Raw genomic sequence first — 11,785 nt, 5'->3', positions numbered from 1 at the left:
TATTCTCTATGGCCAGCCATTCTTACACCATACAACCTACCCCCAAACTTGTGCTCGCGACGAGAGTTTTTGTTTCTCTCGATTCTCGTTCCCGAACCAGAGCATCCTAAGAGATCGCTTGATGTGTTTCTTCAGCCACTAATATATGAGTTGCAATAACTATGGGCTCAAGGTGCTGAAACATACGATGTTTTGTGTAAAGAAAACTTTCAAATGCGGGCAGTACTAATGTGGACGATAAGTGATTTTCCAGCATATGGTATGTTATCTGGATAGACAACGCATGGAAGGCTATCATGTCCATATTGTCAAGATAACACTGATGCTTTCCAACTAAAACACGGAAGGAAAACGTGTTGGTTTGACTGTCACAGGAGATTCCTACCACCTGATCATCCATATTGTAGGAGTAGGAATTTGTTTACGAAGAACAAGAGGGTGTTTGACAGTCCACCTCCGGAAATTTGTGGGAAAGATTTGAAGACACAACTAAGAGATTTTGGTGCAGAAAGGACGCCAGACGTCGGTGGACATGAGTGTTTTCCGGTAGATACTATTGGAGACCTACATAACTGGCACAAAAAAAATATTTTCTGGGATCTGCCATACTGGGAGGATCATCTGCTAAGGCATAATTTAGATGTCATGCATATTGATAAGAACTTTTTTGACAATCTCATGAACACGATCCTTAATGTTCAAGGTAAAACAAAGGATAATTTGAAGTCAAGACTGGATTTAGTCGATATATGTGCTCGTTCAGAACTTCATGTTGATGAGAATGGTAGGGCTTCTTTTCCCATATACCGACTTGATACAGAGGGAAAAGATGCGTTCTTTGATTGGATTTCAAACGATGTGGAATTTCCAGACGGTTACGCATCTAATTTGCGTAACTGTATCGACAGAAAGGAAGGAAAGTTTACTGGCTTGAAAAGCCACGATTGCCATGTAATGATGCAGCGCCTCCTTCCGTTTGCCTTCAAGGAACTATTACCACGAAATGTTCATGAAGCAATTGCAGGGATAAGTGGTTTCTTCCGCGATTTATGCACGAGATCAGTGACTCTTGAAGGTATTGAAAATTTGAAGACTAACATAGCCGTGATTCAGTGCAACCTTGAGAAGATATTTCCTCCCTCATTTTTTGATGTTATGGAGCATCTTGTTATTCACCTGGCAAGAGAATTGGAACTTGGTGGTCCTGTGCAGTATAGATGGATGTATCTGTATGAGCGGTATATGTTCCATTTGAAGAAGATGGTGAAAAATTTAAGTAGGGTGGAAGGTTCTATAGTCGCACAGATGATCAATGAAGAAACTTCAAACTTTGCCGAGTACTACTTTCCAGCAGAAGTTCAGACCAAAAACAGAAGACCTGCTCGGCATGATGATAGAGGCGAATGGGCAACATATCATGTTACGGTTCCAGACATTTTCACAGACGTTGGACGACTAAGCGGAAAACCGAAGGACCGTCGACTTACTGAGCATGAGCGCAGTAATTTGCAAACATATTTGCTCACCAACTGCGAAGATGCTCTTCAATATGAGAGGTAAATAAATTAGCTTACAAATTTTTATTTTAATAAGTTGAAATTTAAATCTTAATTAATTACATTATTGTCATCATATGTACAGGATTTTGATGGCAGAAAAGCGGTTCGAATATAGATACGCCACAGAGGACAAACTAAAAGAAATGAAGCAGATAGAATTTGCTGGATGGATGTTTAGTTATGTGAGTGCTTTAAACAAATTAAATATCATTTATCACATATTTATACTAATTCACATTTATTGATATAACATATATATGTGCTATTAATAGGTGTTTGTTGGTTTGGCCAGAGGTGAAACATTTGACGATTGGATACGCGAGATGGTCGTTGGACCAAACTTTGTTGTGAAGTCATATCCGAGATTTTTTACTCGAGGATATGCATTCACAACTCAGAAGAAGAGACGTTCGAGTACGACTTATGATGTTGGCGTTTGTTCGGCATCAGGAGATGATGTATACTACGGACACATACATGAGATTTTGGAAATCAAGTATTTGGGCATGGTTGGATTGCGCTGTATTGTTTTCTATTGTGATTGGCACGACAACACTCTAGATCGAGGTGTGAGAACTAATGCATTTGGTGTTACATCAGTAAATTCGAGGCGAAAGCTGCAATATTATGATCCTTTCATTCTTGCTTCTCAGGCCGATCAGGTAATTAAATGTTAATTATTCAGAATGATTCATCATCATGTGTATTAATTTATAATCTTACTAATAATTTTTTAAATGTTACAGGTTTGTTATATCAAGTACCCCCGGGTAAGGAACAGAGATGATCCATGTGTTACTGTTACAAGACTCAACCTGAGAGGCCGAGTTCAGGGAAGTTCTGGGTTGGAAGACCCACTACAACCAAGCACATCCGGCAACTTAACTGCAGCAGAAGATTTAGCTAGAGTTGGCCTTGTAGTCGATTTAACCGACTTCGGAGAGGAAGCCGTCGTTCACGTAGAGGATGAACCAGTGATTGGAGAATTTCACCAAGATCCAAATTCAGATTCATTTGATGATAATGATTCGGAAACAGACTAGCATCAACTTTTTTTTTTTAATAGAAATACCGAGGAAATTCCGAGGGAAGATAGGTTTTCCTCGGAATTTCCTCGGAATATTCCGACGGAATTCCGAGGAAGATAAGGGTTTTCTCGGAATTTCCTCGGAATATTCTGAAGAAATTCTGAGGAACTAGGGGTTTTTAACCGAAAAAACGTTTTGCGGATTGAATAACACGTATATAACCTTCATTAAGTGTCTTAACCAGATTATGAAGTCAAACTTTGGTGTTTTACCCAATAACAAACACTTTTACGATTGCATGAACGAAAACCACACAACATAAGAGAAGCACTTATACACTTTAATAAACGGTAAAAGGAATACTTACAATTATTTTTGAAATTTTGTTATTTCATGGTTTATGATCATCTATACAAAGAATCCTCAATGGTATGCATTACAATTGTATAAGAAATGAAATACGGCAAAAAAAATCGATGTTTTGAAACCCCAAACCGTTTTTCCTCGGAATTTCCTCGGTAATTACCGAGGGTATTCCGAGGAAACATGGTTCCTCGGAATATTTTCATTTAACCGGGTAAACCAAGCCGCCAAATAATTCGCGAAAATTGAATTAATGATTTCCGAGGAAATTCCGACGGAAGTATTTAATTATTCCGAGGAAATTCCTACGGACATTTTCCGCCGGACGCCTCATTTTATTAGGTCGAACCAGATCTTCTTCCCCATTTCTCTCTTCCTCTCCGCCGAAGCTCTCTTCCTCTCCGCCGTTTCCTCCCTTCTCTCTCCACGATTTCCGGCGAATCCGCCCTAATCCTTCTCAATTTCAGTCACTGCATCATGTATGAACCCTATCTCACTCTCTTAGGTTAGATTTGTTAGGTTTTTAAGTAGATTTGATGATTTTGGAATGATATTTATAGATTTTTGTTAGGGTGAATGGTAGGATTGTGTAAAATCGAGTTTGATTATGGTATTCACTTGATCTGGAATTTTTTTAATAGTTTTTATTAATTTTATGGTTATAAACTATTATTTGGGATTTAAAAATATATATATATATATATATATATATAATTTTTATATTTATTAAACATTTTTAATATTATTAAAACTATTTTTTGTAATTATTAAATTATTTATTTTTTATTTATTAAAACTATTTTTTGTTTATTAGAACTATTTTTATATATTTATTAAAAAATTTTAATATCTATAAAACTTTTTTTGTGATTAAAAACTATTACTTGGGATTTTTGTTTTAAAAAAAAATATATATATATATATATATATATAATATAAATTTCTATATTTATTAAACATTTTTAATATTATTAAAACTATTTTTCGTAATTATTAAACTATTTTTTATTTATTAAAACTATTTTTGTTTATTAGAACTATTTTATATATTTATCAAACATTTTTAATATCTATAAAACATTTTTTGTGATTAAAAACTATTATTTGGGATTTAAAAAAAAAATATATATATATAATATAAATTTCTATATTTATTAAATTTTTTTAATATTATTAAAACTATTTTTTGTAATTATTAAGCTATTTTTTATTTATTAAAACTATTTTTTGTTTATTAGAACTAATTTTTAAATATGTTTTTTTTAATTTACAGGTCTAATGATGATCAGACCCGGCCTCGACAGCGTCGTGGTCGTGGTGGTACGGGGAGCCAGTCTCGGGATTCCAGCCAGATTCAGGATTCCGCTTCGCCCCACAGCTCCTACCATACATCTCCCTCTACTTCACCCGCTCCTGCTCCTCTCGCTCCCGCTGCTGCACCCGCTCATGCTCCTCCGGGTCCTCCGGGAGTGATGAGTGTTGCGGAGTTGGTTCGACAGCCCGGTCGTGACCATCTTCCCTATCTCACTCCGTGTCCACATGGACGGGATCAAACATGGTAATTAACATATTTTTTTTCATTAAAATTTGATTCATTATTATTAATTTGTTCTTTTTATTAGGTTCAACCGATCCAGGAACAGGATCAACGCATGGATCAACCGTATGATGTACTCGGTCCTCGACAAGGAACATCCGACTTTCACTGACTTCCCTACCGACAAGCAGCATCTGTGGTTTCGTCAGTTTGCGGTAAGTATTCTAATTTTTTACTTATATTTTTAATCTTTAATATAAATTTTCTACTAATTGTGTTTTTTTTTCAGCAAGAATTCAACTGGAATTTCGATGATACGCTCTTTATCTATCACCACTTCGTCCATAACGTTATGGACAAATATGGGAAGCAGATCCGCGAGTGGAAGAAGAAGTGGGAAATCAACAAGGTTGTTTTTAATTTATTAAACCTTTTTTTTATTTATTAAACTATTTTTTTTTTATTAAAAAGTCTCAAAGTCGATGAACAACACGGTCTGGACGGAGTTGTGTGTGCATTGGGATAAGGAAGAGACGAAAGAAACTTCTTCCACCAACTCCACCAACCGCATGAGCGACCGTAAAGGGAAGAGCGTCTTCAAGCATAACTTGGGTGCTCAATCTATTGCCACTCTGGGGGATCGCATGGTAAGTTCAGCCGCTTTTTCTTCAATTATTTAAGTTTTGAAATTTTATTTTTTGTGCATTTCTTCTAATTTCTAATGTTTGTTTAATTTATGTTTTTTTCAAGGCGGAAAAAAATGATAGCGAGCCGGTTGATGATCTCGCCCTAATGAAGAGGGCGTATACCAACAAGAAGACCAGCCATATTGATGATGGTCTTGTGAGGGAAGTGGCCACCCTGGTCCAAACTCTGGTGCAAGACGAAGTGTCTCAGCTTCAAACCGACGATGACGATTCGACGGCTTCGACCAACTTGTCCCGGTTTCGAATCAACGAAATCGTTGAATCGGTAAATTCTTTTTTTTAAAGTTCAATTCATTTATTTCTTGATTTTTATTTTATCATCTTTTTATACTATTTAAATTTGGCTATTTTCTATTTCAGTTGGTTCCAAAGAAGTAGGGACGTTTGGTCGGTTTGGGTCGTCGCCCCCGGTCGGTTCCTCCTTCTTCTGCACCACCGCCCTTTGTTGACCCAGAAGTACTTACGGCTCAGTTGAAGGACAAAGATGATCGCATATCTTTGTTGGAGACCCAGATGGCGGCTCAACAGTCGGGCTATGAGGCACAGAAGAGGCTGAACCAGCAAATGATGGAGATGATGCAGAGGATGTACCAGAACGAGGTGTTCCCGAACGTGCAAGACCCGTAGTTTTTTTTTTTTCAAAAACTCGGAATGTTTTATTTTTATTTGTACAACTTTGAATATTATCTAATATGTTTTCAATTTTAATTTTAATTTTATATTTTCGAATTTAAATTTCAAAAATTTTATTTTCTTAAATTTTTTTTTTTTTTGAAATTCCGAGGAAATGAACCCTCGGAAATTTCCGACGAACATTTCCTCGGAATAAGTCGTCGGAATATACCGAGGGACTCCTTCCTCGGAATTTTCCGAGGGCTCCGTTCCTCGGCAATTCCCGATGAAAATTCCGAGGAACATTTCGTCTGAACTTCCGAGGATTAGACCATCGGAAAATCGATCGAAATATCCCGAGGAAGTTCTCCCTCGGTATATTCCGAGGACCTTTCCGACGAACTGGTGGTCCTCGGAGTTTTCTCGGAAATTCATTTCCTCGAAATTCCGTCGGAAATTTCCGAGGGATTTCCGAGGAAAAATGAATTTCCGAAGAGTTATTTCCGAGGACTTGTTTCGTCTGTATGTCGTCGGAATAACGTTATTCCGACGACATACCGACGATTTTTTTCCTCGGTATGTCGCTGTTTTCTTGTAGCGAAGTTAGAAAGACTATGAAACTATATATTTATTAAGTAGTTTCTTATTACCTTTGATTACGAGGACAGAAAATGGATACTTCACATTGCCGTTATCGAGGCTTCATCTTGCTTCTAGTTTTATTTTATTCACATGTATTTGATTTAGCTTCAAATATAGGTATTTCTGGTGATGTAAGAGGCATCAAAACCGACAATAATTGCAAACATTTTCTCTCTAATTACAGTCAACATGGCAAGGAATATATTGTGTGTGGTGAGCAAGTGTGGAAGTAACTTCAGTATTGGAATTTACATGTCGTAAATCAGCTAAACAAATTGCAAAGATCAATTTCGCCGATTATGGAAATCCTATTGGTGAGTGTGAAGACTTTAGACGCGACAAGGCGCAGGCGCACCAGCTACCTTGAGTCTCGTCAAACATGTTAGCAAAATTAACGAACATTAAAAATGTGTTGTGGATTAGTGAACAATAAATATCTAAATGAGTCTTATTGTTTTTTCTTTATAATGAATCTTTTGTGAAGTTTTATTTGTGCACATTGCCAGTTTAGTCTCAATCGGTGCTTAAAGCGTATCGGAAAAATAATGCCTCTTAATGTAATTAATTTTAAATTATATTTTAAAATATAATTATAATTTACTTTTGTCAAAATATAAAATTAAGAAAACTTCTTTACTTTTCCTTGCAAAACCGTTAATCAAATTTTCGTTCTAAAGAACCGTTGATCAACTTGGAACAACCAAATGTTTTATACATTTTGCTCAATTAATATTATCGACAGCCCATTTATTTTCATGAAATATAATCAAACGAAAATAGTTTTTTAGCTTCAGTTTTAAAAATCTTGAAAATAAAACAAATATTGTTACTAATGTGTGATAAATAAGTGTTTGGATAACAACCATCTATTTTTTAGAAATTATAACATCTCAACCTTTTTTATTATTCTTTTTTTAAAATATTACTCATATACTAAAATTCCATAAATGTGTAAATATATGTTTCTAGGTATAGTGAAGAATAACTATAATTTACTCAAATCAGACTAATATTAAATTCAATTTATAAAATTTTATTGAATTATTTTGAGAGCATTATCTAATTTATAATAATTTATGTTTATTTACATTTCTAAATTTCTAAAAGAGATTAGAACAATTACCAAAAAAACAGTACACATAAAACTTATATGGCATTGGGAATGCATCAATTCCTCAGTCAAACAAATATTTCGGTAGGGCAAATTTGTTTTGTTAGAAGTAAATAATTAGGTTTTTATGTAATATTTTTATAATTGTATTTTATATATATAATCAAAAGAAACTGTTTCTATTATCTCAGAAAGAAATCGTATCATTATCAAAGTACCATCACATTTGTTATTATTGTAAAAAGGAAGATGTAAGGGAAAAACGAAAGCTGGATTTGAAGCCTTGAACTGAAGAACAATAGAGTTCTTAGAACATGATTAATCCGAGGTTCTTATGATGGAGTTCTTAGCGGAAGTTAGGAAACTGTTTCTTAACTTTTAACTAAAAAAGTTAAGAACCGGTTCTTATATAAGTACTTTAAGAAACCAGTTCTTAGTCTTTTAATTGTTTCTTAACTTCCAATAAGAACTCCACTCTAAGAACTCCGGGTTAATCATGGTCTTAATCATTCAATAAGAAGGGCTATTGGTTGTTTGGCACCTTTCAATTTTAATAAACGCTGGCGCCAAAACTCGATGCTTTATAAGGCAGGTTTTGTAATTGTATAGAATTGTCTTGGATAAACAAGTGTGCAGTTTCTCTCAACTATAAAGGCTCGCCGCATTTATCATTGATGATGTAAAGGTTTCTCTTAGCAAGAGTTCTCTGAGAATTTAGATCTTCTAACCAAACCATTTGAAGCATTGTTCTCTCAAAAGGATAAAAGTACTAAAGACAATAGTAGAACAGCAGAACACCAAGTAATGATGTCAGAATTAGATTTTTTGGAATGTTGGAGATGGATTTCATCCCTTGACAGGGTCCATCAAGTAATCGAGCTCGGCCTACTTTAATCCAAAAGGTGGTCTAAAGTTATGCAGACTTGGAGAAAATGAAAGAAGATTGGCTATATAAAGAGAGGCTGAAGACTAAGAAAAGGCATTCACAAACTTATAGATTTTTCGGCACAAGATTAGAGTTTCGTCTATTTACTCTGTTTTTGCCGGAAACCCATGTTTTCATAAGATCTTTGCTTAAACTATTTGTATTCGTCTTTCGATCTATTCAACAAACGTCTTTTGGATAACTCACCATTGAATTTGTCCTTGCATCAAGTACGTGCCAAATTCTGATTAAACATTGAATCTCTCATGTCTTTTAATTGTAAAAAAAAAAATCTCCGTTTCTGAGTATAAATTGGGTATGTGTGACATGAGCTCGAAGGGGTTATGTGTTGTGTTGGTTAGAGACTTGGAATCTTGTGGTGCATGTCAACGGTCGGAGATTTATGACACTTGTAGTACAGATTTGGTTCAGAGTTGATAAACTAACAATCCTACTCATTTATACATATAACAATATTAGTTTAGAATTCTAATTGAAAGTATTTTCGTTAACAAAAAATATTTCAAGGGGGATGGCAAGATATTGCATAGTTTAAGAAAGCTCAACTTTTGGAGGTTTGGATGATCCTCCTTTCACAACTTTACAGTCAACACCCCCTTCCTGAATCTCAGTTTTCCACATCGATGTCTCATGGATTGATAACGGTATAGTTAGTGATTTAGGGTAGAATTTTAAAAATCATATAAGTGCTCAAACATTCGGACTCCGAGACTGTAGCAGAAGTGTCTATGGGTCCTATATGCTGAGATGTAATGTTTGCTCTAAAGTCTAAACAGCATCCTGTTTAAGAGATATGCAAATCTCTTATTATCCGGTGCTGAGTAAAATTTAATGGATATAATTCTCCATGATAGCTAGAACTAGAAGTAATTTATTTTTTCATATAGATCAGATTAGATATGGCCAGATAGACACTTTATCCTCGAAACAATTTTTTGTCTGGACAAAATTTGGTTAACTGACAAAAAAATATATTCAACTTTTAAATGTATTGGTTCGGTTTGGTTCGATTTGATAAATACTAAAACCGATTTTATTGCGGGTTTGGTGTTTTTCAGTGTAGCTTCTAGGATGAGCGTGACTGGGTCAATAAAAGTTAAATCAATTCGTATGCCACACACACGAAACTGAAGGAGATAAGAGCGGCAAAACCCACCGAGTCGTCGTGACTCGGTGAGACAAGAAAAATGGTAGTTGCAGCAGCAGCAGCATCCACTCCATTTTCACTCTCTTCCGCCGTTTTCACGCGCCGCCGTAGCTTCAGAGTAAGCGCCACTCTTTCTCGGGAGCCCTCTCCTCTTCTCCGAGCTGCTCAGCACACCGTAAGTGTTATTAAAATTCACAAAACAAAAGAAAGATCCAAACTTGAATACAAAGTTTGTTTCAGGTGGATAGTTACGTGGAGAGTGGGATGGTTGTTGGTTTAGGATCTGGAGAAGCTTCAGACTTGGCTATACGTTATTTGGGTCACCAACTTCGTTCTGGTTCTATTCAAGGTGTTGTTGGTGTACCAATGTGAGAGTCCTTTTGCTTTTTACTTTAATCCAACAAAGAATCAATCTTTTTTTTTTGGTATTGTTGAATCTCTATAATTCTTGTTCAGGTCTGCTCGAAGTGCGAGCGAAGCAGCAAAGTATGGAGTCCCCTTGAAACATTTCCGGGATGATTTTCAGGTAGCTCTGCATCCGTGCTTTGTCTAAACATCTATCTTTCAGCTTGGGATGTAATGTTTGCAGTGTGACTCTTCATCTATGTAGATTGATTTTGCATTCCATGATGCTGATGCTGTAGAAGAGGGTACTCTTGTCTCAGTTATAGGAAGACGTACAAGTACAACACAGGAAGATGACTATATTCTGCTACAAAAGGCGAGTGAGTTTTTTTCTAAAAGTTGCAGTCTTTTTGGAACAAACTCATTGTGTAGCTTTTGGCTTATAAAGAGAGATTCACAATGCAGTCTATTGTGAAAGCAGCTGATGAGGCAGTCTTCCTGATAAAGGATGAGCAATACAAGTCTGGACTTGAAGGATCTATCCCTGTCTTAGTTCAATCTGTAAGAAAACTTCTTTTTGAAAAATTCTTTTTTTTTTTTTTAATCCGGAATTGATTGCTTGAAGTTTCGTTTGCAGCTAAATTGGTTAGCTGTAGCTGAGGAGATAGATGACTTGTACTTAGGAGATGCAGAGGTCTGAGTCTGGTTCTTTTGCAAATATTTTCTCAGGGTTTCGGTTCTATTGATCCTCACTTGTTTAGTTGTATTTTGGTTTGTGCATATGTGGAAAAGGTGTGGAGAAGAGCTTCTGTGGGAGATGCAGGCCCTCTTGGAGGAGACTTTCCTATTGTCACCAGTGATGGTCACAACATTCTTGATGTTATCTTCACAACTCCTATTCCAAGCCTCGGTAATAGCTTTGGAACTTTACAATGTTCTCTATTGCTGTTTGATATGGGTTGATTAATGCGAGATTATGCAGCTAACGTGGCTAAAAGCCTGGACAATATTGATGGGGTGGTGGACCATGGACTTGTTATGAAAAACAGGTTAGTTTCACCAAAAGAATCAAATCCACCTCTATGTTGGTGTATATAATCCGTCCTCCCTTTTGGCATTACAGATGCACGGTGGTGATCGCGGGAGAGACAGAAGTAAGAACTGTTACCTTGCAGACTAGTGCAGTGGAAGGTGGTGTATGAAACCATTGGGAGACTTTGTAGAAGTTGTTGATTCCATAGGACAATGAGAGGGTGGACTAAACCAGCTATTAAGATGCCATTCAAAACCACTGAGGAAACTGTTCTACACATTGTACACTCTGTTAATAGAGCAATAATACAATTTTTATAACTGTACTATTATAATATCAGTAGCTTCATTTTAGAGAAATCACCAGCATAAACCTGGGAGATTCTTAGAGCTCTAGTGACAAAATAAGGTTCAAGCAATTTTATAACTGACCAAAGAGTTCATAAAAGAAAACAATCACTATAACATGGAACCTTCTTTATACTGGCATGAGTAAACAATCTCGATTCGATTAAATATTCGTCCGAACGATGTCGTCGATGTGTATGGTATTTTACCATATCAGGGTTCGCTACAAAAGGCTCTTGAAGGAAGAAACAGCAGAAGCTAGTTTAGTGGCTTTAGTTGCAAAGTGAGCCTCTCTCTACACTTGTAAGGTGTTGAATTATACAACTTAAATTGATATTTAATATACTGTTATAGTATATCTTGAGATAAGGTAAGAAAGGTTCCAAGAAAAATCAATGAATGGTGGAG

At 35.9% G+C, this 11,785-nt stretch overlaps 2 protein-coding genes across 3 annotated transcripts; both read left to right on the top strand.

Annotated features, from left to right (window-relative positions):
- Positions 1-6,437: 6,437 nt before the first annotated feature.
- Positions 6,438-8,565, top strand: LOC106377638. The gene is given in 3 exon segments (XM_048764156.1): positions 6,438-6,677; positions 6,722-6,791; positions 6,794-8,565. Coding segments are annotated over 3 exon segments (330 nt in total). The 5' UTR covers positions 6,438-6,477; the 3' UTR covers positions 6,854-8,565.
- A 1,000-nt stretch (positions 8,566-9,565) lies between these two features.
- On the top strand, positions 9,566-11,389 carry LOC106380459 (probable ribose-5-phosphate isomerase 4, chloroplastic). Of its 2 annotated transcripts, none has more exons than XM_013820221.3 (9): positions 9,566-9,827; positions 9,893-10,020; positions 10,109-10,178; positions 10,263-10,373; positions 10,463-10,558; positions 10,635-10,691; positions 10,790-10,907; positions 10,980-11,046; positions 11,121-11,389. In XM_013820221.3, exons 1-9 carry the CDS (start codon positions 9,693-9,695, stop codon positions 11,197-11,199), a joined length of 861 nt encoding a protein of 286 aa, XP_013675675.2. In that variant the 5' UTR covers positions 9,566-9,692; the 3' UTR covers positions 11,200-11,389. The 2 variants fall into 2 exon arrangements, with proteins under 2 accessions (XP_013675675.2, XP_013675676.2); XM_013820222.3 differs by having other exon boundaries at positions 10,263-10,377; positions 10,479-10,558.
- Positions 11,390-11,785: the final 396 nt, after the last annotated feature.

Source organism: Brassica napus, chromosome C7 (genome assembly GCF_020379485.1).
Source record: "Brassica napus cultivar Da-Ae chromosome C7, Da-Ae, whole genome shotgun sequence".
Taxonomy (NCBI): Eukaryota; Viridiplantae; Streptophyta; class Magnoliopsida; order Brassicales; family Brassicaceae; genus Brassica; species Brassica napus.
The sequence above is the reverse complement of the archived record's forward strand: the minus strand, read 5'-3'. Positions and strand labels throughout refer to the sequence as shown.